The sequence below is a fragment of the Necator americanus genome, chromosome I (assembly GCF_031761385.1).
Source record: "Necator americanus strain Aroian chromosome I, whole genome shotgun sequence".
NCBI classification, from domain to species: Eukaryota; Metazoa; Nematoda; class Chromadorea; order Rhabditida; family Ancylostomatidae; genus Necator; species Necator americanus.
The window spans coordinates 19,776,264-19,798,877 of NC_087371.1; the positions used below are offsets into that span (position 1 = coordinate 19,776,264).

Consider the following 22,614-nt stretch of genomic DNA (forward strand, 5'->3'; position numbering starts at 1 on the left):
AATGGATGAGCAGAAAGAAAATGAACCAAGATGTTTTTATTACTGGGCTTACGATACTATTTCGTTTGGTACATACCGTTTGAGATGCCAACCTGGATGTTCAAAAAAGGAAGCCAGTTGCTCTGTGGTTTCTCCCTAGCAAGTTTTATGTGTTCGGACTGTCGGTCCAACAAGTCAAAACATTTGTCCATCTCCGCTTGGGTGGCGCAGATGACAAAACAATCGTCAATGTACCGAGAGTAGAACAACGGATGTAGTTCCAGAACAGGTGCTTCAATTATGGCCATAAATGAAATAGCTAAGGTGGGAGCCAATCTCTGCCCCATATCTAAACGTCTAAGCTGTGCAAAGTACCATCTAAAGATATTGCAGTTGAGGCACGCCTTGAGAAGAACCATCACTTGGGAGATTGACAATCCGTGTAAATTGATGGTTCTTACGTTTTCTTTCTTCAGTTCGAACATAGCCTGTATCGCAGAGTCATTAGATACATTCGTATACAGGGCTTCGACGTCAAAAGACTCCGTGCACAGTCTCTTTTCAGGTGTGCTGCGCGTAGTTAATCTAGGAACACACGGGTATTTGTCAAATGAGCAGGTATATGGCTATTTTTTGTTTTTTTTCCTTCTTACGCTCATTCCCTCGCGAAACAAAATCGCGTGTGACGTTGGGAATGTACATAGACCAAGAACAATCGCTGAGAGCCCTTTTACATGCATACCTTTTAATGTACGCGCTGAACAAAGAAAAATTAACTATTTGATGATAATAACTTTGATAAACTTTTGAATATCAAGTGGGTCCTCGAAAGGAAGAACTTAGACGTTACTAGTAAAAACTCTAAGGCTTTGCTTAGTTGATATTCACAGAGCGCTATAGTGATGCAATAAAACAAAGTGTGTACAGCCACTGATGATACACCGGTGTGACATTGCGACGGAAAAAGTCTCACGGAAAAGATCTAAAACTCATATTCACTGTTCCAAGATGTATAGAATTTCTTTTGAAACACTTTTTCTTCTCATTGTGACCTCGACCCTCATCAGAAGTTAGAGTGCTTATTTTTCGCGAAATTATGTGCTAGCACCTTCTACGTTAATTCGTTCAGATAGTATAGAACACCTCTGAATTATCTTGTAAATGCTGAAATACGAAAAATCCTGCAAATTATGCGGAAATTTGAGATTTGTCGGTGTATTAAAAATTTGCAGTGGCCTTTGGTAGGTGCTCAAGTAGTACTTGCACTTTAATTGGTTAATTTTAAACCATGTGGTTGAAATGCTAAAGTAGTCAAACCCGTAAATAATGTTCCATATTCTTTTCTCAAATCGTGAATGGTTACCACATTTTTTCTGGTTTTTCTAAAGTTGGAACGTTAAAAGGACGTACTGTAGTATAGGATCCGCCGTTAGAACCTCATAATGAGCGTTTCCCGGATAGAAATGAAAGAGATGGCGTGAAATGGGGTTTGATATCTTGAAATAGTGCAGAAGCCCGACTGTTGGAACGAAAGAAAAACCATTGATCGACTGTTTTTGATCAATTTCACAATTATAAATCATACTTTGATCCTCCCACATCTTCAGTCCAGTTCTAATAATGTAAACTCATCCACTATAAACTTTTGTACTCTGTTTCTTGATTTTCAATTTATAACACTTCATCAAATCGACTGTAATTAGCTATTCATCGTTGGTTCATTTCGGTATTAGGTGAAGCGAAGAGCGCTGAGCGTTTTTTTTTTCGACGATGAAATTCAAATAATTAGGATTAACTGATTTAGATCGAATATGTATTGTTTTGTTCATTGACTTTTGCCCATTTTAATGAGAGTTTCATAACACCGCAACTGAAGAATTCCTTACCCCTACAGCCAAGAAGATTGACCTCATCCCCAAAAGCCTCTCTTGAGGCCAGTTTTGTACCATCTAGGAAATTTGGCAAATGCTTGAAAAGCCGTCATGCGCTTGGTGCCAAGTCTGGACCATACGGCGGGTGCAGTAGAACCACCCATCCAAGCTCTCGGAGCTTCTGACGCGTCGTTAAAGATGTGCCTGCCGCTATCCTGACGGGAACTACACCTTTCCTATTCGAGAATTCTGGCCATTTCTGGTCAACTGCCTGATTCAATCTGGTCAGTTGTTGGCCGTAGGGGTCCGCACTGGGCGTTTGGTCCGATAGGAGGAGCTCATAGTAGATGATTCCCTTTCAATCCCAACAAACACAACACAAAACATTTTTGGCCGTTAACCCAGGCATGTCGTTTACCGCGATTGGACCACGATCTTTTTCGGTTTTTGTTCTCGTAATGTCACCTTGAAATCGCTGTATAATCGATGCGATGTTTACATCGTGGGACACGGTTCGCACTTTGTACTTCGTACCTCACCTAACATTTCTTTTTACTTTGTCGTGAAACTATGTGAGAGGTAAACAGTCTCGCACTAATTTTCAAGTGCTGTGTGGACCTAATTAATATTTAAAAGAGCGTGAGCACTGGAATTCATATATCCCACGTTTTCCTAGGTTCCTTCTTCTTTCTTTTTTCCAACAATAATGAAATTGAAACGGCAAAGGTCTGCCGAAATGATTTTCGAACGTTCGGAGACAGTGAAGTCTATGTTATTCATTCTTCCGGCTTTCGACCATTTTGTTATTTCCGCAAGGACAAAAAAAAGTTTTTCAAAGTATGTTTCGCAATATTTTTTTTTCAAGTTCGTTAAATTTTGAGTCGTCTGTTGCTATTGTATGTGTACTGATGCTTATCATATACTGATATACGTGGTAGTAGCACGAAAATTTCATTCGCTTATTCACATTTAAGCCATAGTTTTCTATGCGAACTAGGAATACGTGAACTCCATCAAGACCCTCTTTTACAGGGGAATTCCTTCTGCTTCACGAGATATTCCATAGAATAGGGTATTCTAGGATGATTTTATGAGATCTGGCGAGGCATGCAATATACGTTCTTATATTTTCATTGTTTAAAGCAGTTTCCCATAAAATCTGCAAAAGAACGTGTAATAGCTACCGCGAATCTCTGCGATCTTCCACAGCATTTCGAGAAAACTGCCGCCGATGATCGTAAACTGCCAATGACGTTAGGATCCCTCCTTTTCCGTCTTGATCGATAGGTATGACCACATTTAAAGGATCCAATTTGATCTAAGGAGTTCTGTTCTCAGCAATTAAATACAGGGAATGGATCTAAAACGAACTTTCTAAATTCGGCAAGTTTTAGTGTGCTCTTTATTTTATTTATTATTTTTTTGAACATCTGGAAAGCCTAGGAAAAATTGTAGTAGAGGATTATAAATACGAAGTAGCATGAACATTTCGTAGTCGTCAAGAATGAAATTTCTTCCTGTGCACCTCATAGTGAGGAACTATGAGCTTCACCCACAGCCTTGCTTTTCTTAGAGTTAGAACTCATTAGATCTTTGAATTTCTGTATAGGTCATACCTTGTAATAGTAGTTTTAGTCATATGCGTCGAAAATTGCAGTCGAGATCAGAGGAAGTTTAGAGGAAAAGAAACTTCAAGTACAAGACGTGAGCGCTTTTTTCAATGCGAAAAATATACACAGAAAAGAAACTGTTCTGAAGCGTTATTCATTATTTTACCGGGAATTCTTCACGCTACAAAAAGATGCTCTCTGGATTGTTTAATCTGATTGCTTCTTGTTTTTTCCATCCTTCATCTTTTCCTTCTTTTTCCTTCTTTTTTCCTTTTTTCCTTCCTGTTTCTTCCTTCTTGATAACTAAAATGGAGTGTGAAATGGACAAAATGGACCATTCTCGACACCTTCGGCTTCTCGCATCTATTAGAGCTGATAAGGCCGCTGAAGCTGCTCGTGAGATGCGCATTGCATACAGAGAGCATCGAACAAGACATGAAAAATTTGGGAAAGTGGAAAACAGATTTGGAAAGGTATGAAAAAATAGAAGGAAACCAATAAGATCTGCGTAAAGTTCTCGAAGGAAGAAAATTGTTGAGAAAAGTGAGTGAAAGAACAGTCGAGAGTATGCTGTAAGATAAATTTGAGTAGTTTTCTTTGTTTTCAAGTAAATTGAAAGAACTTTCCATATTGAAATTATAATTTTTCTTTAAAGGCATCACACCACGAATCTGAGGTGGTACGGATTTCAGGTGGAGTATTCGTACACGGCATAGTAAATCATGGAGAGGTGGGTGTTTCCGTCCATTTCTTGCTAATTGGCGTAAAAAACGGCCCGGAAGATGCGGCGTGTGCACATGACTGGCGCGCTCCAATCGAACTCGTTGTAGAAAATAGTGCGTCGGAACACTCGAAGCCGTATCTTCCGGGCCGTTTTCTACGGCAATTAGGAAGAAATGGACGGAATCACCCTAATCTCCGTAATCTACGACCCCGTATAGGAACTCTTCACCTGAAATCCGCACCAACCCAGATTCGCGGGGTGGTGCCTTTAACTCATCGCTGTTACCCGGCCAAGTGTGTGATAACGGATTCGAGGTCAACACTCAGAATTCTGAAGCTCGAAGAGAAAAGGGGACAGCATTTCCAATCACCATCTTCATTGCTTCTTCTCCGTGTACCGTCTCAACTTCAGTGGTCCTATCGCTTCGATTAGATGTAAAAAAAAACAAATAGTCGAAAATGTTCCGTTTTCTCCATTCGTCAACCAACTTTGTTAGTAAAAGAAAACGAAACTCAGGAAAATTCAAAGTCAAGATTATTCGGTCATGTAGAGTGAGATACTCTCTATTGAATGATGTAGAACACATCAAAAACACCTCATTCCTATTTCTGTGTATCATTCACATTTAAAAAAGAACGCTGACGACTTATTTTTCATCCCAATTCGACGGCAACAGTTAGCTGCGCGAAATATATCGTTATCTCAAATTAAAATTAACAGATGAAATGCTGTGATAAAAGGAGAGTTTATGAGATTTGTAGAAATTCTTCTTCGGTGTGATTTAAGTAAAATGTTCAGCCTCTTAGGAGTGGAATGCTAAAGGTTGAGTGGAATGACATGAAAGTGGGTCAGTCAGGATTCGCCAAGCGGAACGAATGATGACCGAATGACGAAACATGTGAAAAGATCGGTTCTTGGCTGAATCACCCAAAGACCATGTTTTTGAGAAACGGATGGGTCTCGGATGTCCAATTCACGCTCAGCAGGACGAACGTATCCGAGTGCGACAGTTATGCATATCTATAACGGGATGTGAACATGGAAAATGGCCTCTCCGCCGAGCTGGGGAGGAGAAAACGAGAGGTTTGGGGAGCGCATAAAGCATTGAGGATGTAATGAAGAAGACCAGGATCAGCGTGCTCACCTCTTCTGCGCTGCCGAACATAGCGATCGAAGATTAGAGACGCTGTCGTATTTCCCAAGGAAAGTAAATCGGATACGAAGTGCGCTTTAATGATAACAGATTGGTCAGAGAAGCAAGTGAGTGGATTTTTAAGCGATATTAAAAACACGCGAGAAACACGACATATTTCTTATATTCATATTGGTTGTACTTCTTCAGAAACTCCCTAAAGTTTGGTGATCTACGCGTAACTCGTAAAGATATAAGTGAGGTCAAAACAACATGAAGCTCTGTGCAGTTGCGTAAGCGGGATCGCTCGAGGCGGCGAGGTGACTCTAGCGGCTAGGACGTCACATGTACGTGTGTTACAGAAAAACGCAGGTGTTTTATAAAACCCTTTAGAACGAAATGTTTTGGTATACTATACATTGTACTGTCGTATCGTCGATCATGGATGGGTTTATTAGAAAGCAAGAGACATTCTTGACAACCATTTTATCAGAAATAGCAGAGCCGCCGCGTATTCTTCAAAGGTCACAGTTTGTGCGGAGCTGGCTCTGTAGTGCTGTGTTCTATAGCTTTTACATGTTCTTCTCCTTGGACCACATCCTCCCCTTCTTCTTTCTCTATACTGATATTAATAAAAAAAGGTTAATCTTCGACACATTATCCAAATGTTCTCAATTTGATAAGAAGATGAAAGTCTTTGGTGAATCAATCCGCTTGGGATGTGCCAGCGCGTTTGACTGCAATTCGGATTTGTCGATGTTTTGTTAACGTGTGTTGGCCTATACAATGACTTGCGAGGACCGGCCGATCTATCACGTCACAGCTCTTATCCTTCAATACGACTCTGGTTCCAATTTACCGATAGTGGAGGGAAGAAAGGCTTGGGTGGCACTAGGGCGCCTTCGAACCAGCAATCGATGGTGCAGTCGCAGTCGATCCTCGTACCGACTGTGCTGCACCCATTCTTACTTTGGCAATAATCGAAAATGGAAATGAAAGAATTAAAACAAATTAAGGAGAGTTGTAGCTGAAGAACTCTTTCAAGAGATTCTCAATTTAAAAAAAAAACACAACACACAAACAAAAACACAACAACACACACCACACCACAACATTGCACTCACACTCACCCTCACACCCACTCGCTGCACCCGTTCTTACTTTGGTAATAATCGAAAATGGAAATGAAAGAATTAAAACAAATTAAGGAGAGTTGTAGCTGAAGAACTCTTTTTACATCAGGAGATTCTCAGATTTTAATTAACACACACACACACACACACACACACACACACACACACACACACACACACACACACACACACACACACACACACACACACACACACACACACACACACACACACACACACACACACACACACACACACACACACACACACACACACACACACACCGGAGTCGGTAAAATGATAACTGACTTGTCTGGTAGGACAAAAGTGCTGACATGATACATCAGCTAGCACCCGGAAGTCATCGTATAGGCTAGACACGCGTTTGTAGACCTCATACGATTCTGAATTGAAGTGAACGTGGTGGCGGATTGATCAACGCCAGACACTTTACAAGCACTATCTTTCTAATAGCATCAAAATCGTAACAAAAATCGTAGCACATAATCCTCGGGTAAATCCCCTGACGAGTACGAGAATTGTATGTTCGTCGTAATTGTTTCGATTGAATGCAGCACTGCTACGTAGAAGTATTCCACAAACCAAGCAGGTACGTAGTAAATGTAGAAATCACCTACAAGGGGATTCGGAATGTCTATTAGTTGAGATGAGATGCAGATGTAAACGTGAGTGCAGCCCGAAGTTTCTCACGTCGCTTTTCGGGACGGTCAGGGAGTGAACACGCTCGTACTCATAATCTGCACCCTGAATTCTATACTGTCCATGACAGATCCCGACAGATCGGTTTCGTGATGCGCTGCCATTGACTTTGATTTCTAGATCTCGATATTCGTAGGTACTATTAACTAAACTGGATTTTGGACTTTTATTATGAATCAGTCTGAACGTCCTGCTGAAGCCGGAATTGGCTGATGTTCTTGGTTGTATCACACCATGTACTGGTCCTAGAACGAGAATAGAAATGATTGCTGGAAGTATCAGGGAGGGGAGTCGGGGCACTGTTACGTTGTCATTGTAGTTTATTTTGGAATTTTTCTGATAACCTCTATTATTTATTTTCTTTCTTTTCTAATGATACAAAAAACATTGTTATCGACAAGAGATCTCTGAGAGTGTAGATTTTGTTGGTTTCCCACGTCTCGAGATCATTATGCTAGTTATTTTTCAAAATCTTCCATGGTTTTCTTCCTAAGTAATCAAATTATTTGATAGAATTGCAATTGTGCCTATAGAAGATTGTCTTTGAGGGCCTGGAAGTTTTTTTTTTCTGCGGCGTTTCATGTAGATCTCGATGGGTATGTCAGTCTTATAGTAGCTTATCACTGTTTACGTATTTGTAAGCGCCTCAATTATGTGTCCTCTGTAGATGTGACGTCGAACATATCTTACTCAGTGTTCGCTTCTGAACTATCAGCTTCTTCTGTGGGATCTTTTTCTTATCTCCTCGGCTCATTTGTACTTTGCCTTTTGAACTTATGTTTGAGGTTTTTCCCAGCAACGGCGGTGTAGCCTTGTCCTTGTCTAGATATGAATTTATTTTTCTCGTTTATGATGTGCAAAACAAAGCCTTTATAAATGATAAAAATAAAGTTTTTAGAGTTGTCGCAGAGCTGTAAGCTGCAAGTCCTTTTCCTTCGGACTCAAACTTTTTTATGACTGGCCCCTATTATTGATAGTATTTTGTACTACATTTTGTACCTGCAAATCATTCCTCTTCCTGTAACTGTCGATAAGTTTGTAGCAGCCTTGTCTAGGAGGATAAAAAATACCATCTAGACCTTTGGATCGCCTCGCAAGCCATTGTATAAACCAATTCTTGTTCAGAAAGCCTCAAACGATTTAGAATTGAAGTCGAATGCATACCTTCCCCACATGGATTGATTGCACTTTATCCTTTTATATTTAGGAACTTCACTGGCTGCACGACACTTTGTTATAGCATAGAAGAAGAAAATATCACTTACTTTATGTATATTTTCATTACCGCATATTTTTGCTTCATACATTTTCACATATTTTTGTCCCGAACAGCAAGCAATGAAGACTCTGAACGCTTACGGAGACTTCACCCATATTCTCGCGAAATAAACTGCAGCACTGAGCGGTGTACATGCCCATGCAGGCAGCACCCAACACTTGTGATGTGACCGCAAGGTGCTCGCTGCAGACCAGGGTCAAGCGTGCGTTGAGAATTTCTCAACAGGGGAGTCGTTAGAGGGTTGTCAGAGCAGGAGCAGGAGGAGGAGGGGGTCGTAAGGCTTGACAGCAGAGGAGAGAAAATGAAGAGAACAAGGAGAAAAAGACAAGGGAATAGTCGATTTTAAATGCACATGTATTAAGGGATGCGAAATGCCAGAAGAATAGATGGCATGAAGAGCATTTTTTAAAGACTTCGCTGGTATAATTCCACACCTTTTAGTCCGTTCCTAGTTTGAGAAAATACTAAACAAAGAAGGGCAGTAGGATAAATACGAGAGGTCTTTAGTGCGAAGACAAGAAAAAGAGTGTGAATTATTAAATGAGTTCTGAACAAACCCTTGCGATCTTTCTTTAAAGTGAGTTGGTTAAGAAAATTTCGCCAAAAAGTGAAAAATATTGGGTATGAGAGAAGGAATCAAAACGAGTGAGTATCTGATATTCACAGTCAGTTGTCAATTTAAGGACAAACCATCAAAGAATGAATTAAATATAGCACATTCTAAATGATAGAATAGAAGTCGTGAAAATAATGAAATAAAAAGCAAAGTGTTTTAATTGCACATGGCTAAATAAAAATCAGGAACCTCTTAAGCATTTATCATGCCGTCATAACCATCAAATCTAAGCATTACAAATTTCTGTGTTATTATTTTACCAGTCTGAACGTCCGGCTAAAGCCGGCCTTCAGACTTTCTGTGGTGTTCGCTTCGGTCCCCTTCACCGATCAACGAAAATCAATATTAGTGCCCTTTTCTGTAAAATTAGACTTGTGAATCTCTAACAATCTTTCTTCATCTTTTTTTAATTATAAATAAAAGCAAAAGATTTCATAGTTCCCTTTCTAACCGCGTCAGTTCTACATTTGGAGAATATTCAAACTTCAGCTTCTAACACTCCTTCGATACCAATATAATGTAGACACAATTTGAAAGTATTACTTCTCCTGTTTCCCTCCAAGAGTTATCGATGAATGATGTTCTAGCACAAAATGACGTGAAAGACTTTATCCTACTGATAAAGATAACGTTCTACGTCAGATCACGTAAACTGTTCGCTACTATTTAAAGGCATCACCCCACGAAACTGAGGTGGTGCAGATTTCAGGTGGAGTATTCGTATACAGGATGGGAGACTACGGAGAGGGGGGTGATTCCGTCCATTTCTTATTAATTGCCGTAAAAAACGGCCCAGAGAATACGGCTTCATTCGTTTTGGCGCACCATTTTGTACAAGAGGTTCGATTGGAGCGCGCCAGTCTTGTGCGGCGCCGCATCTTCCGGGCCGTTTTTTACGGCAATTAGCAAGAAATGAACGGAATCACCACCCTCTCCGTAGTCTCCCACCCCGTACACGAATACTCCACCTGAAATCTGCACCACCTCAGATTCGTGGGGTGATGCCTTTAAGAGCGGTTTGCATGCATGTTTCCACTTTCTGAGCAAGGCATGCTACCAACATGAGGCGAACGGAGAAGGAAACAGACATGCGGGGGAGTCATAAAGGTGAAAAGCAATGCGCCCAGTGGCCACGACTATGAAACATCCCATTCACCTTTTGCGACAAGCACACGAAGCTATTGCGCACCTATTTGACGTCGGTGTACCCGTGGCACCCTATTTTATGGATGTCTGGCGTCGGCGCACCAATCCCACGCCGTTGGACCCGTCGCACCCCCCTTTTCGAAGAATTTCGTCACACACACACACTGACGGAATAAGCCTGTTATTATATAGCATGATTTTCAAGAAATCTAACTAGTCAGAGTTAACTTTGTATTGAGTACTAAGAGGCCGTAGGAGACAAATTTCGTTTCTTTCATAGTTTGGACATTGCTTTGACACTCTTTCATGACAAGCAATAAAATGTATTACGTGCTATACGGAAAAGCACTTTTGCATCACCAGTGTTCCAATGCGCAATGTGATGTGTTCTTATTGCAGCGGTCAAAGATCAATCCCCCACAAAAGTGGGACTTTTGCATTTAGAGTACGAGAGTTAAAATAGCACATTTCTCATCCGACATTGACGAATTCATTAGTATAACTCGAAGAAGCAATTTCGATGCTGTTAGTGAGCGAAAAAAAGACATCTACAGGCGCAATTACTGATAAAATTAGCACAAAATAGGCTCCATGAATTTCTAAATATCGACGCTCAAAGTGGATTTCATGCAGTAAAGCTGGTTGCGATCTGAAGAGAAAGATTTCTTCTATATTCCTGCAAAGTTTGCTGCTTCTAGATTTCCTCTTTTTTTTTTGAAACCCAGTTTTGAAACCCAGTTGAGAAAAATTCTAAATTTTGCCTCAAATTTTCGAGATTTTCTCGACGGGCTTTTGAGAGAATCACAACATCTACAAAGACCAAAATTTGCAGTTAAGGGTTTTCCTTGACGCTCCGTGAAAATGTGGGATCGAACTTTTCAAACGCGCTGTCGTAACCTCGCAACGGGAAAAAGTGCGAAATCTCAGATTTTCAGCAACGCGTTAAAATTTGTATGACTTCAAGCAAAGTCGAACAACTCAGCTCGTAGTTTATAAAGACGAACTCTGTTTTTTTTTACTCTCCTCCAAGTAGCTTTTATTCTTTCAAAAGCTAGTTGAGAAAAGTTGAGAAAAATGCTAAATTTCTCAACTTTTTCTCAACTAGCTTTCAAAAAAACCAGAGGGTCCCTTTAAAAGATATTTTAACCTTTTAATAGCTTATATTTTGTTTTACAGAAAGCAGCCACCTTTGTCTTCCTTTGCCTCTTCTGATAGTCAGTTATTCGTATTTATTTGAAGCTAAAGAAATCCGGCCAGTCCAGCAGTAATTTCCAATCAGGGCCTGGTTCTAATAGCTAAAATGACCTCTAAATAACACCTGTATGCGGTGAGCAATGCTCTTAATACAATTTTAGAAAAACTGCCGGTGAAATGTTCTTCTCAGTAATTTTTTTTCCGGCTTTGCGAAAGTCAAGATTCCGGCGGGGATAGAACTATTCATTGTCTGTAATCACCATCAATGAGTAAAAGTGTGTGCAGGAAGTAGGAAATAGTGAAAAAGTGCTATTAGAATGCTGTCTCGGTATTAGTTGTTTTTCCGTTTTGAAAAAAAATGGAAAAATTCTGGCGGGGGATCGAACTCTCAACCGTTCTTTTTCATTGTCGATAAGTAAAATTGTGAGGAAATAGTAGGAAATGGTGCGAAAATGGTTTAACAATGTTTTCTCTGTTGTTCTCACTCGCAGCACTTTATATTAATATCCACTGTAGCAGTATTTAATAATAAGGATTTAACAATAATATGCTATGTGATATTATCTTTGATTTATTATTAAGCGTCCAATTTGTTTCTTTAACTCTGTTTATTCTAAGTAATGTTTCATTGCTATGAGTGGGTATATTAGAAAGACCAAGATGAGGGGGTCGTTTTCTGGAAGGTCTTCTATGGGGGTCGTTTTCAGGAGGGTTTTTTCCCAACTACACGCTTGACACTGCTGCAGACTGTTTCCTAACGTTTTCTGATGCACCTCTAACCTGATGAATTTTCTCTAGAAGCACCTTCTAGTATAGAAACAGTCCTTTTGTTTGATCTGATCAAATGTACCATGTTTTTTCTCTCACAAGTTCCAATGACGTTTACAAGTTACCAGTACTTTTAAAAATTTATCACGTATCATTCTTGATGATAATCTTTTTATTACACAGTAGGAAGGAGAGCAAGAAAAGTTCACGAATAGTCGGGAGCAGCTTTCTTAAACTGACTTGATGTAGCACTGCAATTTGTGGAACTCCTCTGACTTTGCTCGTAATCTTCTCTTTCACGTTCACTCTTTTAAAATTCCATTCAAATTTCCTAAATCCTTATAGTAACGTAGCTTATAGCATATGTATATAACATACGTACATATGAAAACAATCGGGCTCAGTTCCAGATGTACGTGACGTCAACGGCAAATCGTCGCCATCCTACCATCCGCCGATCAGCGCGCCGCATGAACGACCGTGTGAGTCTTGCGTGATAGTGCTTCATTTTTTCTGCTAGATGCTCCGGAAACCAATCTCTAATTTGTTGTCTTCGTTCGCTTGTGAATTTCTGATTCGCGTGTGATTCTTCAAAAATTTTTCTTGCTCCAGAATTTTTGGTAACACACTGCAGAAAAATAGTTTTCCTCGGGACTTTTCTGTGTACATGTTGTACTAACGGACAAGATCGTTGCGTAGATGAAGTTTTCAGCGAGTATGCTTTCATATCAGTACCAATTCGAGGTAAGGTAAGGTTCATTTGAGAAATTCATTTTTACAGTAGTGAGGTCCTAGAGATCAAATTCTAAATCGTCCATACTTCGGTGCTGCCTGTAGACAAACCGATTTCCCGTATCGCTTTCGTCTTCTAATCAGTCTTTCTATTCTCTGCTCGGTAATTTACTGTATGTACGAGGAAGAAATACGCGTATGAGGCTTTAGAAAAGTGACCCCTCATGAGAAATCCCTCTTACAAGAGTGGACTTAAGACTGGTCCAACAGATAAACCCGCTGGAGTCAGCTGGCGTTATCCAAGAGGAGTTTTTCTGCATTTTAACGGTTTCTTTCTAATTTTATCGTACTGACATCGTCTTTCTTATAGTTTTTGTACGTAATTCTTTAGCAGCTGTTAGGTCACTGTACATAAATTGAATGTGAACAATTGTTCTCTATAGGTGCTTTACTTTTAACGATATCTCTAATGGACCTGAACAAGAATCTGTAGCTTTCAGCAGTTGTTAGCTGAACTCTTTCCAGAAAGTGAAGAAATTGCTCTCAATTCTCTGCGTATCATTTAGTTTCGAGAAAAATCTCATATTCTTAACGATATGCGAAAAATGAGTTCGAAAATGCAATGTGGAGTTCCTGGAAGATACTTTGATTTGTTCTCAAACAAAAGGAAACTTTCTTCTCATATCTTTCAATTTTTTTTAGTTCTCTCCATTGCTGAAATTTCTGCATGTTATAGCAAAGCATAATCACGAGTAATATCCAAAATCTAGCTTGATTTCGTTTTTGAGGGTTTCTCGACTGAGTTTTGCAAGTGTTATCTGATAATGTTATGCTAAGTAAGATTTTGGTTCTGCAGGGATTAAAAAAGTGTATTTAGTTACTTGATGGCTTCTTGTTCCTCTCATTGCTGCTAATGTGATAGCGCAATGCGGAAGTTAAAGTCGAACAGTTAAGGCTGATGAAAGTCATGTTTTCCTAGAAATTCTACAATTCCTGGAATGGCTTGCATCTGATTGATCGTCGAATCCCCACCGTAGCGCCCGGTTATAGCACAGCGCCGCCCTTCTACAGGTGTGATGCGGCGACGAAATGGATGAAAGTCGTGGAGTGGACTACGTACGACTCACATTAAGAATGAGTTGTTATCCACGTGGTGCTTAACCCAACTCTCGCATACGCTATGATGAGCAAGGAAGCACTCATCTTTAATTTTTTTGCAATCATTTAATGATCATTTTTGAAGACAAACTTCATGAATTCTGAAAAGAAGTTGAAATGGTACCATGATGGAATGTGGATAATGTGGATGTGCCAATTACTACACATGATTTCAAGAACCAAAGTATAAACATAGGAATAAAGAATATCTGATATTCAGCCCAAAAAAAGACTTTCTATGCTCTGTTCACTGCAGAACGGATATTTCCTTTCGAGATTTCGGCTGGCTGACTAAGTCGTTTTTGTGAAGAGATTCTCCGTAGCACGAAATATAGCATTAATTTTTAATACTATACACTTGGATACACATAATGACAACATTGTTTACGTAAAAATGTTACTTGTGTGAAAATCAGCTCCTTATAATTGGTGGTTACGTTATTTAATTAGCGTTCCGTCAACAACGACCATGAATGGATCGTTTGTTTACCGATATTCTTTTGTGGAGGGATCTCTATTTACGAATTTGGTTGCATGTATTCTATTGTTTAGCTATGACTTACAAACAAGGAGGAACATTTAGATGAACCATATTGGTCATCATAGCGTAATTCTGGTAGACACAAGGACAAAATCACGGCTACCGTATAGTTAGATCAATCCCGAACTAATGTTTTTCAGAATTTCATCTCAAGATATATCATAAATAGATACAGAGAAAATTTTTGGTTGCCAGGAATTGTAAAAACTGGACTAACTTAAAAAAAAATGAATTTTTATCTTAAGTCTTGGAAAACATGCATCTAACTGTCCGGCGCAAGCCAGCGTTTCAGATTCGCGAAATTTTATCTGCAATACCGCGAGATGTTTGTTCCTTCTATCTTCCCTTCTTGTGGTGATTTTTATAAAACTCTCGAGACTCATTTTGATCACTAGAACCGATCTGTTTACTCCTACATTAGATTCGAAAATAGATTGTGTTCTTGAAAATTTTGAATTGAAAAAGAAATGTGGAAGTTGCACTCTTGAAGACTTCACTCAGACATTTTTCCGAACTAAAACCAATTTTTGAAACTAAAAAAAAAACTAAAAAACTAAAACTAAAATGTAAGTATAAGAGGGGGTGGCTAGTCGTTTCAACAGTTTCTGACGAGAACAACAGAAAAAAATAGGAGAAAAATGTTTTCGATTTCTATTTTTTTTTTCTTGGCATTTTCTTCTTTTTTGTACGAGTTTCAACAAACAGCTGGATATACTAATTCGTTTTTGATAACTGGAAAATCCTCAGTTATAATTACGTTTGTTGAAGTATGCGTGAATATATGCATTTACTTTGGAAAGGATCATAATACTGAAAAGCAAGATGTTCTTCCAATATATACGGCCGAACTCGTCATATCTTCCGCTGGAAAGCTATTACCACTAAATTCCCGTAGTAGTAATTTCATGCGAGTTACTGAGAACATGTCCTAACCGCAATGACAGGCATAATTCGCGGGTTTTTTCGAAACAGGATCGCTTCGGGATAGATAGCACCACGATCATAGAACCCCTCTCCTCGTCGTCGGCCATTTGTTTATACGCTCCAAAAAATTGTGCGAAATATGATAGGTAACACGTCAACAAAATCTGCGTGTCGCAAATACGCCACGTGCCGGCGGCTATCCTCTGTTCTACTGCATGCGGAATGATTCCGCATTGTCTGCTGTTTATCTTAGACCCATATGTCTGTGTTTACTGCATCTTTCACATTCACGTCATCAATTAAAACTCCTTCATTCATCCAATCATCCAGTGGAATTCAAATTTCCGTCCTTCCTACAGCATCCCTAACGTAGAGGAAATTTACAGATCAGAACAACGAGGTTCACATGTCAGATGACGTCTGAACTGTGACGCAAGTTTGATGTTCACTCAGTGGTCTTCTGGGAGACGAATTCCGATTCTTTATGAATGAAAAACACGTCTCTGCATTTTAATCGATGTATTTTCTGCCTTTGTTTTCGCATTCCGAATATATCCGCTCAGCAGAAACAATCATTTTACTTGCGTAAGGTTCATAGACGACTATTATCCGTAATTGAATCGTTTCACCTGTTAGGGAGGCCTTTCTTGATGAGCTAATAGTGGCAGTGTCTATATCGGGAAGCGCTAATTAGTGAAGTCTCTTCTTTATCCACGTCATCACTGTAAATCAACCAAAAATAGGATCTACAATTACTGGCAAACTCACACTGTGTAAATTTGCTCTGAGCTACACGAGTATTATACTCAGTCCTTAGTGCTAATTACCTCACAACCATTTTTAGGTCCTTCGCTTTGATTCCTTCCGAATCAAACTCATAGTGAGATGTTAGGGTCGGCACATAAAAATTTTAGGACAGAAAACATTTCCACAACGTTTGCTCCAATGCTTTCTTAGTAATTTCAAATACTTTCTTAAACCTTCCTCCATTCGGTTCAAATTTACAAGCTCTTCCTTTCTGTGTTTGCATAACAATTCTTTTTTCCACCATTTTTTTGAAACTTTTCTTCTATTGCCAGCAGATACGCCTTCAACTGCATTATTTCGGCAACTGACTGGACAAGTACCAAGGACATGAACACATTTTCTTAAAATTTATTACTGCTGTTGACTTGGTGATCTTAAACGGACATCCGGAGGGCGGATATCACGACCCAACGCGGCTGTCTCCATTTCAGCTAGGTGTGCCGTCCTTGAGTCAAATTTGACTCTACGGCTCGGCTAGAATCTAGAGCTCCCATAGAGACCATCTATTCGTTGCTGTTCAAAAAAAAAAGGGGGGGGGGAACTTTGCGTCTTGGCTGACATGTCCGTCAACGCTAAGTGTCTGCTGATGTTCTTTCATCATTTCCTTCCAGAACTTTCCTTTCTCGAATGCGTGATTCTGCAACGCAGAATGCAGATATCAGAGTAGTCTGCACAGGGCGGCCTGTCCAGTTCACTGGACCGCGACCTGTAGTTCAACGTCACGAGACGGATGTTTGTTGCCGAGGATTCCACGTTCCCTCTAAGCATTTGATCTGGCAGGGTGTAGGATTTGGCAGCGTACTGATAGCAGCACCAGCGTAATGTTTGACGAATTTGGTCCATGCAGCAATTCAAGTTTCACAGATCGCGCCCTTGCGAGAGTGTGCTCGGATGCCAGGCTGCTCGTAGTGAAATCACGTGCCGGTAACAAGCACATTTGTGTGAGCGGCTTCAATTGTTACTACAAACAGCGCCAAATAAAAAAGAAAGGGACGTAAACCTTTGGATTGTACATGCGTATAACTGACATTGCCTTCATCTTTTCGTATTTTATTTAATTCGAAACGTTCGATAATTACGCTTTTCTTACTCCGAGGAAGCTCACAGCTTCACTGCGTTTGACGATGTACTCGCTCTCTAAAGATACACATCCTGGACTTATATGTTGGCGGAATAGCGTCAACAGTCTTGTAGTCTATTCTATAACTTTTTAGTCGCAGAGTTGAGTTGAATTCTTATATATCCGTTTATTCATTTCCTAACGCAATGTAATTACGCTAAATCGCTCCACTAGAATCATTATTCTAGTTGATTATTATTAAGCTGTTAAGTAACGACTAGTTTTCTAACGATGAACAGCAAAATCCGCTGCAGACCTCTAAAATTTATTAAATTCGCCTACTCTTTTTTTCCACAAATTTTCCTGCTCCTGAGAGTACTTTGGTGTTTTCCACGGCCTAGTGCTGAGATTTTGAGAACAATTTTAATCTCGTCCCACCCTCCACTCAATAGTACGCTGTCACAAACATATTGCAACTGAGTGGCACGAGATATTTCCCGTTCATCTCAGAGAACTTTTTCCAGAATTGTTCCTAGGCTAGTGCAGTGATTAGTTTAAGCAAGTGCTGTAGCACTTTTATAACCACACTTGTACTAATTCTACTTTCTACTGGTCCTGTTACGGAGTAACCTACGCGTTGTTCCTCAATCATTCCTTCTGCATCTGTGAGGCGTTAAAAAAACGTTGGCGAGAATGTTTTGGTGAAGTTTATTAACTTTCTCGACAATTTTAAAGTTGAAGAGGTATTCAGGAAAAACTTTAATTGAGTAGAGCTAACGAGAACGGAAGAATTAGTAAGAGAAGCAAAACGAATTAAAGAACCAATTAAGGATGAAAATTAAGTTGTTGGGGACATTTCCTTCACGGTAAATGCTTATGTCTTCGAAGTCTGTGGAGAATTTCAAAAACGGGCAAGCCCTTCTTCTTCTTTTGTCTACTCAAAGAAGCCGAGGGTTTTTGTTTATTGGGTGTAGTTTTACTCTGTAGTTTCTTTTTTCGAATGTAACAGTAAATCACCCAACTTGAAATAGTTCAAAATTTGGGACAATTCGTGGTTTATTCTGAGGAAGCATGTGGATTTCTAACAGCCTTAATTAGATAAAGACGAACATGCTGATAGTGCACGTCAACAACTACATAGCTATAGAGATAAATATTGTATAAATAATAAAATTCTTTTTACTATTTCTTATTGATAAAGAAATTTTTAAGAAAATACCTTTAGAACACGATATAGCGCTCAAAAATGCCTTTGAATTTCTGACTGGCTGCAAATATCGCAAGAAAAAATCTTTAAAAGCAACAGAGGATTTCGTCTTTTTTTCTCGATGAAATTCTAAACTTTGCCATGACTGGGGAATTCCATCTTTGATGTGGCTGTGCGTAACTAATCCGGGGTGGGTGTTCAAAGTAGACCCCGGGAGCTTTAATTAGTTTCCTTTTAATTGAGCCAAACGCGACGTGCCATCTCATGACAACAGCTCTCCAATTACTGTGTAGTATATGCATAGCTATTTTCCCTTGCCCATGTTCTCCTCTGACGAATTTAGCTTCTTCTATAAAACTAAACTGCTACGGATTATCAGAGCAAGAGAACATGTGCTCTATTTTTGTCTATTGGAAAAAATATAAGCCATATTCCTCTACCGTAGTCAATCGAGAATCCTAAAAAAACTGATGACTCTTAGTAATGCCTCATTCTTTCGCATAGTTACCAATGAATGACACTAAGACGTTTTATTAATATTTCACTTTACAACGATAAATCTAAATAATCCATTTTCCCTAGTTCTAATAGAATAACTCGTGATCTTACTTGCATGAGATTGCCCACAAAGATTTTTGTGGATTTTGAGGGGAAGAAAAGATTGGTTTTTTGCTGTGTTAGAAAGGCTCATTTTGTTAACCCTTGTTGAGAAATGATGGAAATAGAGTACACTGATACGGCAAACAATGGAGAAATAGATTGAAACCTCTAGAAAACATCATTCGATGCCTGCATAAAGAAAGCGGAAAAAGAAGTCAGAAAAAGCAGTACTCATAGTGTATTAATGTAGAATATTGCTACCTAGATCCGCATAATTTCACGTACGATTGGCTCATGCATTTTATGGAAGTGTTTGGACAACTGTAGGTAAAGAATTATCTATTTCAAATCTTATGTAGGATCTTCTCGCCAGAAATTTGCCGCGCCAAATTTAAAAACCAAAAGCAGCCGATACTGTAAAGCGATCGTGGTTGAGGGCAAAGAACAGTCATGATCGTTTTGAATTTTGCTGTGCGGCTGAGTCTGTGCTGGTGTTCCCATTCGTACCTCATAGAAGTGCCCCTTTCCCCTCGTTCTTATTTTATGCGGTCAAACAAAGCTAAGAAAGTAGAAAAGAAAGTGGCAGTGGCATGACTTCCTCTCATCGATCCACATGTAAGAAACCTTTTATTTGCCTATATCGAAGTATACGATGGATGTGACGAAAAAAACCGACGGAGCGTTATAGGGGACAGCCAGGAGAGGTGGAAGTTTCCTGCGATGATATTAAAAGGTGGTACTTCTTTTCAGGAATTTTCCGCACAATTTCCCTGAATTTCTACCTTAGAACCCTTAGGCATGTCGTACTCCAGCGTTTCGACCCCTATTTACTGGAAGATATTGAGTGAATTCTACATTTAATTGTATTCTTATTTCCTGTCACCTTCTTCAAAAATCTCGCTTTGATAACGCGTTGAGGTGCTTGCGGACCACCTCGGAATAGAGCTATTCTGGTACATAGTTGGATGATTTTTTACGGGTGGAACCACTGAAGATGTAAAATTTCAGATTTTCAGATTTGTAGAAGATGCCTCGCGTTTTCGTTTTGATGCTTGCAAACGCTCAAACCTCACCTACCTATGGAAACTATCGAAAATTTCCTTGAGAACTGCCTTTTACGACAGTCGCATGTGGAGAAATATTTCAAAGCATTTCTCGAATGTTCTGTTCAGATAACAGATTTATTTCTGGGGCTGCATCACGATTAAGGTACAGAAAGCCGCAAATTTTAGAGCATATTTATTCGTCGTTGCGGTTGTTATATACAAAATATCCGCTACGGCAACTATTTTGGTACTGCTTAATTTTCTTTTCGAGAAATATCCCACGGATTGCCTTAGTTCTGTGGATTTCCCGAGGATTAATTAGCGTCTCTTTCCTATCCGCAAGCTCCACCAGAACATTCATCATATCAAGGTATAAATGGTCCCGGATTTTCACGTGAAAGATGTCATCTAGAAGAAAGAACTGCACGTTTTCGTTTTGAAACTTTGAACGTATTAAAAATAGGGGACAGCTTCGATGGATGATGCTTTTCTTTTCATTCTTACTCAACGAAATCATCTGTGCTGTTGACTTTTTTTTGGAGTAAATGTTAAAGGGCTATCCGGGATTTTCTTTGTAATTTTGCAATCCTCTTTTTCTTCAATCATCCAATTACTGCAAAAATACAACTGAATGCATTTTTCTTGTTCACATAAAAATGACTTTTTCTTTACAAAAGTAAAAATTTCGATTATTAGCTGAAGTTTGAACCATTCGCTATAGATATATTTTACAATATATTTTATGTATACGTACTAATACTACGTACTACTATACATTCCAGTTACGCGAAAGTATATGAGACATATAATGAAAATTGAATCATAAATAAAATATCATACGAATCTATTTTCCGCCGTATGTTTCACTCAGTTTCACCTTGCAAGTTTAGTTGTTCCTTTGACATTTACTTTCCTTACCTCATGATGCAGCGATATGTAGATAAAATCTTCAGACTTTATTGATAGTTTACGGACGTTCGTTTCTTAGTTTTTTGTATATTTTTTCTAATGCCGTATCACCGTCTGAAAAGAAGGAAGAAAAACAGTGAGAAATATGTATGCTTGTATGTTAAAGTGAATGTTTGTTAAAATATGCTTGTTATTTCTCCGCAATACTATCAGATCATTTCGGTAACAATACAAATTTCAACTTGTTGGTAGTCGAATTTAAGCAACAGGCAAGATTGTTAACAAAATTTATAACGGCTAACGTTTCGGCGTTGTCGCCTTCTGCTGTTGCAGTTGCAATCTCTATGCCAAGATTCGAGGAAAGTCGAACTTTCGCACTTCTGGAAGATGTACCAGCAAATACAAATTTCCCCTCATATTTATTTATTTATTTATTGGTCTATTTATTTGAACACACTCAAAGATGTTCCATGAAGAAGACCAAGGAAGAACAGAGCTCACTAGAATTTCGAGCGGAGTGTGCCTTTTTTCGCGCATTCGTCCAGTTAGTGGAGAATGTTCGAGGGGAATCCACACCTCTTCTCCATCTTCACTGTTGGACAGCATTGGTAATTGAATCCATCTTCTTCTAACCCAATTCGATTTCCATCTTTCACATTCGGCAGTCATTCTTGGATGTTTTTCTGAACGGATCTTCGACGCGTTACAATTGATGAAATGCAGGAAACTTCGTGCACATCTTTTCTAGCGTTTCACTTGAACTTTTCATAATTACTTCGTTTTTCCGTGTTGAGGTGTCCGTTTCAGAATATGCAAGCAAATGGTTTTTAGTATTTTTGTCGAGGATTTCAGAAGTTTTCAATGTCTTAATTTTTTAAACTAAAGGACAGCACGTTTTGAATGACCGTTTTCTTTATTTTTTGGGCTTAATATAAACAATTTTTAAGCAAACTATTCAAGACTTTTACATATTTTACTCGTATTCGTTCTCTTCTTTCGAGCTTCCATCTCTTTTACTCGTGTTCTAAATTCAACACATAATTCCGCAAAGAACATTAGGTTTCGCTAAAGCTACTGCTTCTACTGGATCGGGCTCGAAGATCACGAAGACGAGATCTGATAAGATCAGGGTTCTGCTGTGGTGAGCCACCTTTTCCTAGCACCTTGTGGAATAGTCTCCATAGTTGGTCCTCCTTAGAAGAGGCCAAATTCGTAGGATAAGGTTCAACAGTGGTATGAATCTATAACCGAAGACTTCAAATACTAAGTTCAAATTTTGAGCGGCGTCTTTGAATGGAGGTCAAATGAAACGTTGCAGGTGTCAACAGAAAATCACCTCTAATTCTAATCAGATTTCAAGTTCCAAGAAATAGTGTGATATCCAAGGATGCTTGAGAGAAAATGATCCTGTCAGCGCTCCTCCTTCGTTTAGTCGTAAAAAGTTCGCCGAGTGATAGG

At 39.2% G+C, this 22,614-nt stretch overlaps 1 protein-coding gene across 1 annotated transcript; it reads right to left on the bottom strand.

Annotated features, from left to right (window-relative positions):
* Positions 1-56: 56 nt before the first annotated feature.
* RB195_006259 (uncharacterized protein) lies at positions 57-326 on the bottom strand (the record flags this gene model as incomplete). Its single annotated transcript, XM_064179252.1, has 1 exon — positions 57-326. The coding sequence occupies one exon, from the start codon at positions 324-326 to the stop codon at positions 57-59; it is 270 nt and encodes an 89-aa protein (XP_064036220.1).
* Between the last annotated feature and the right edge of the window lie 22,288 nt (positions 327-22,614).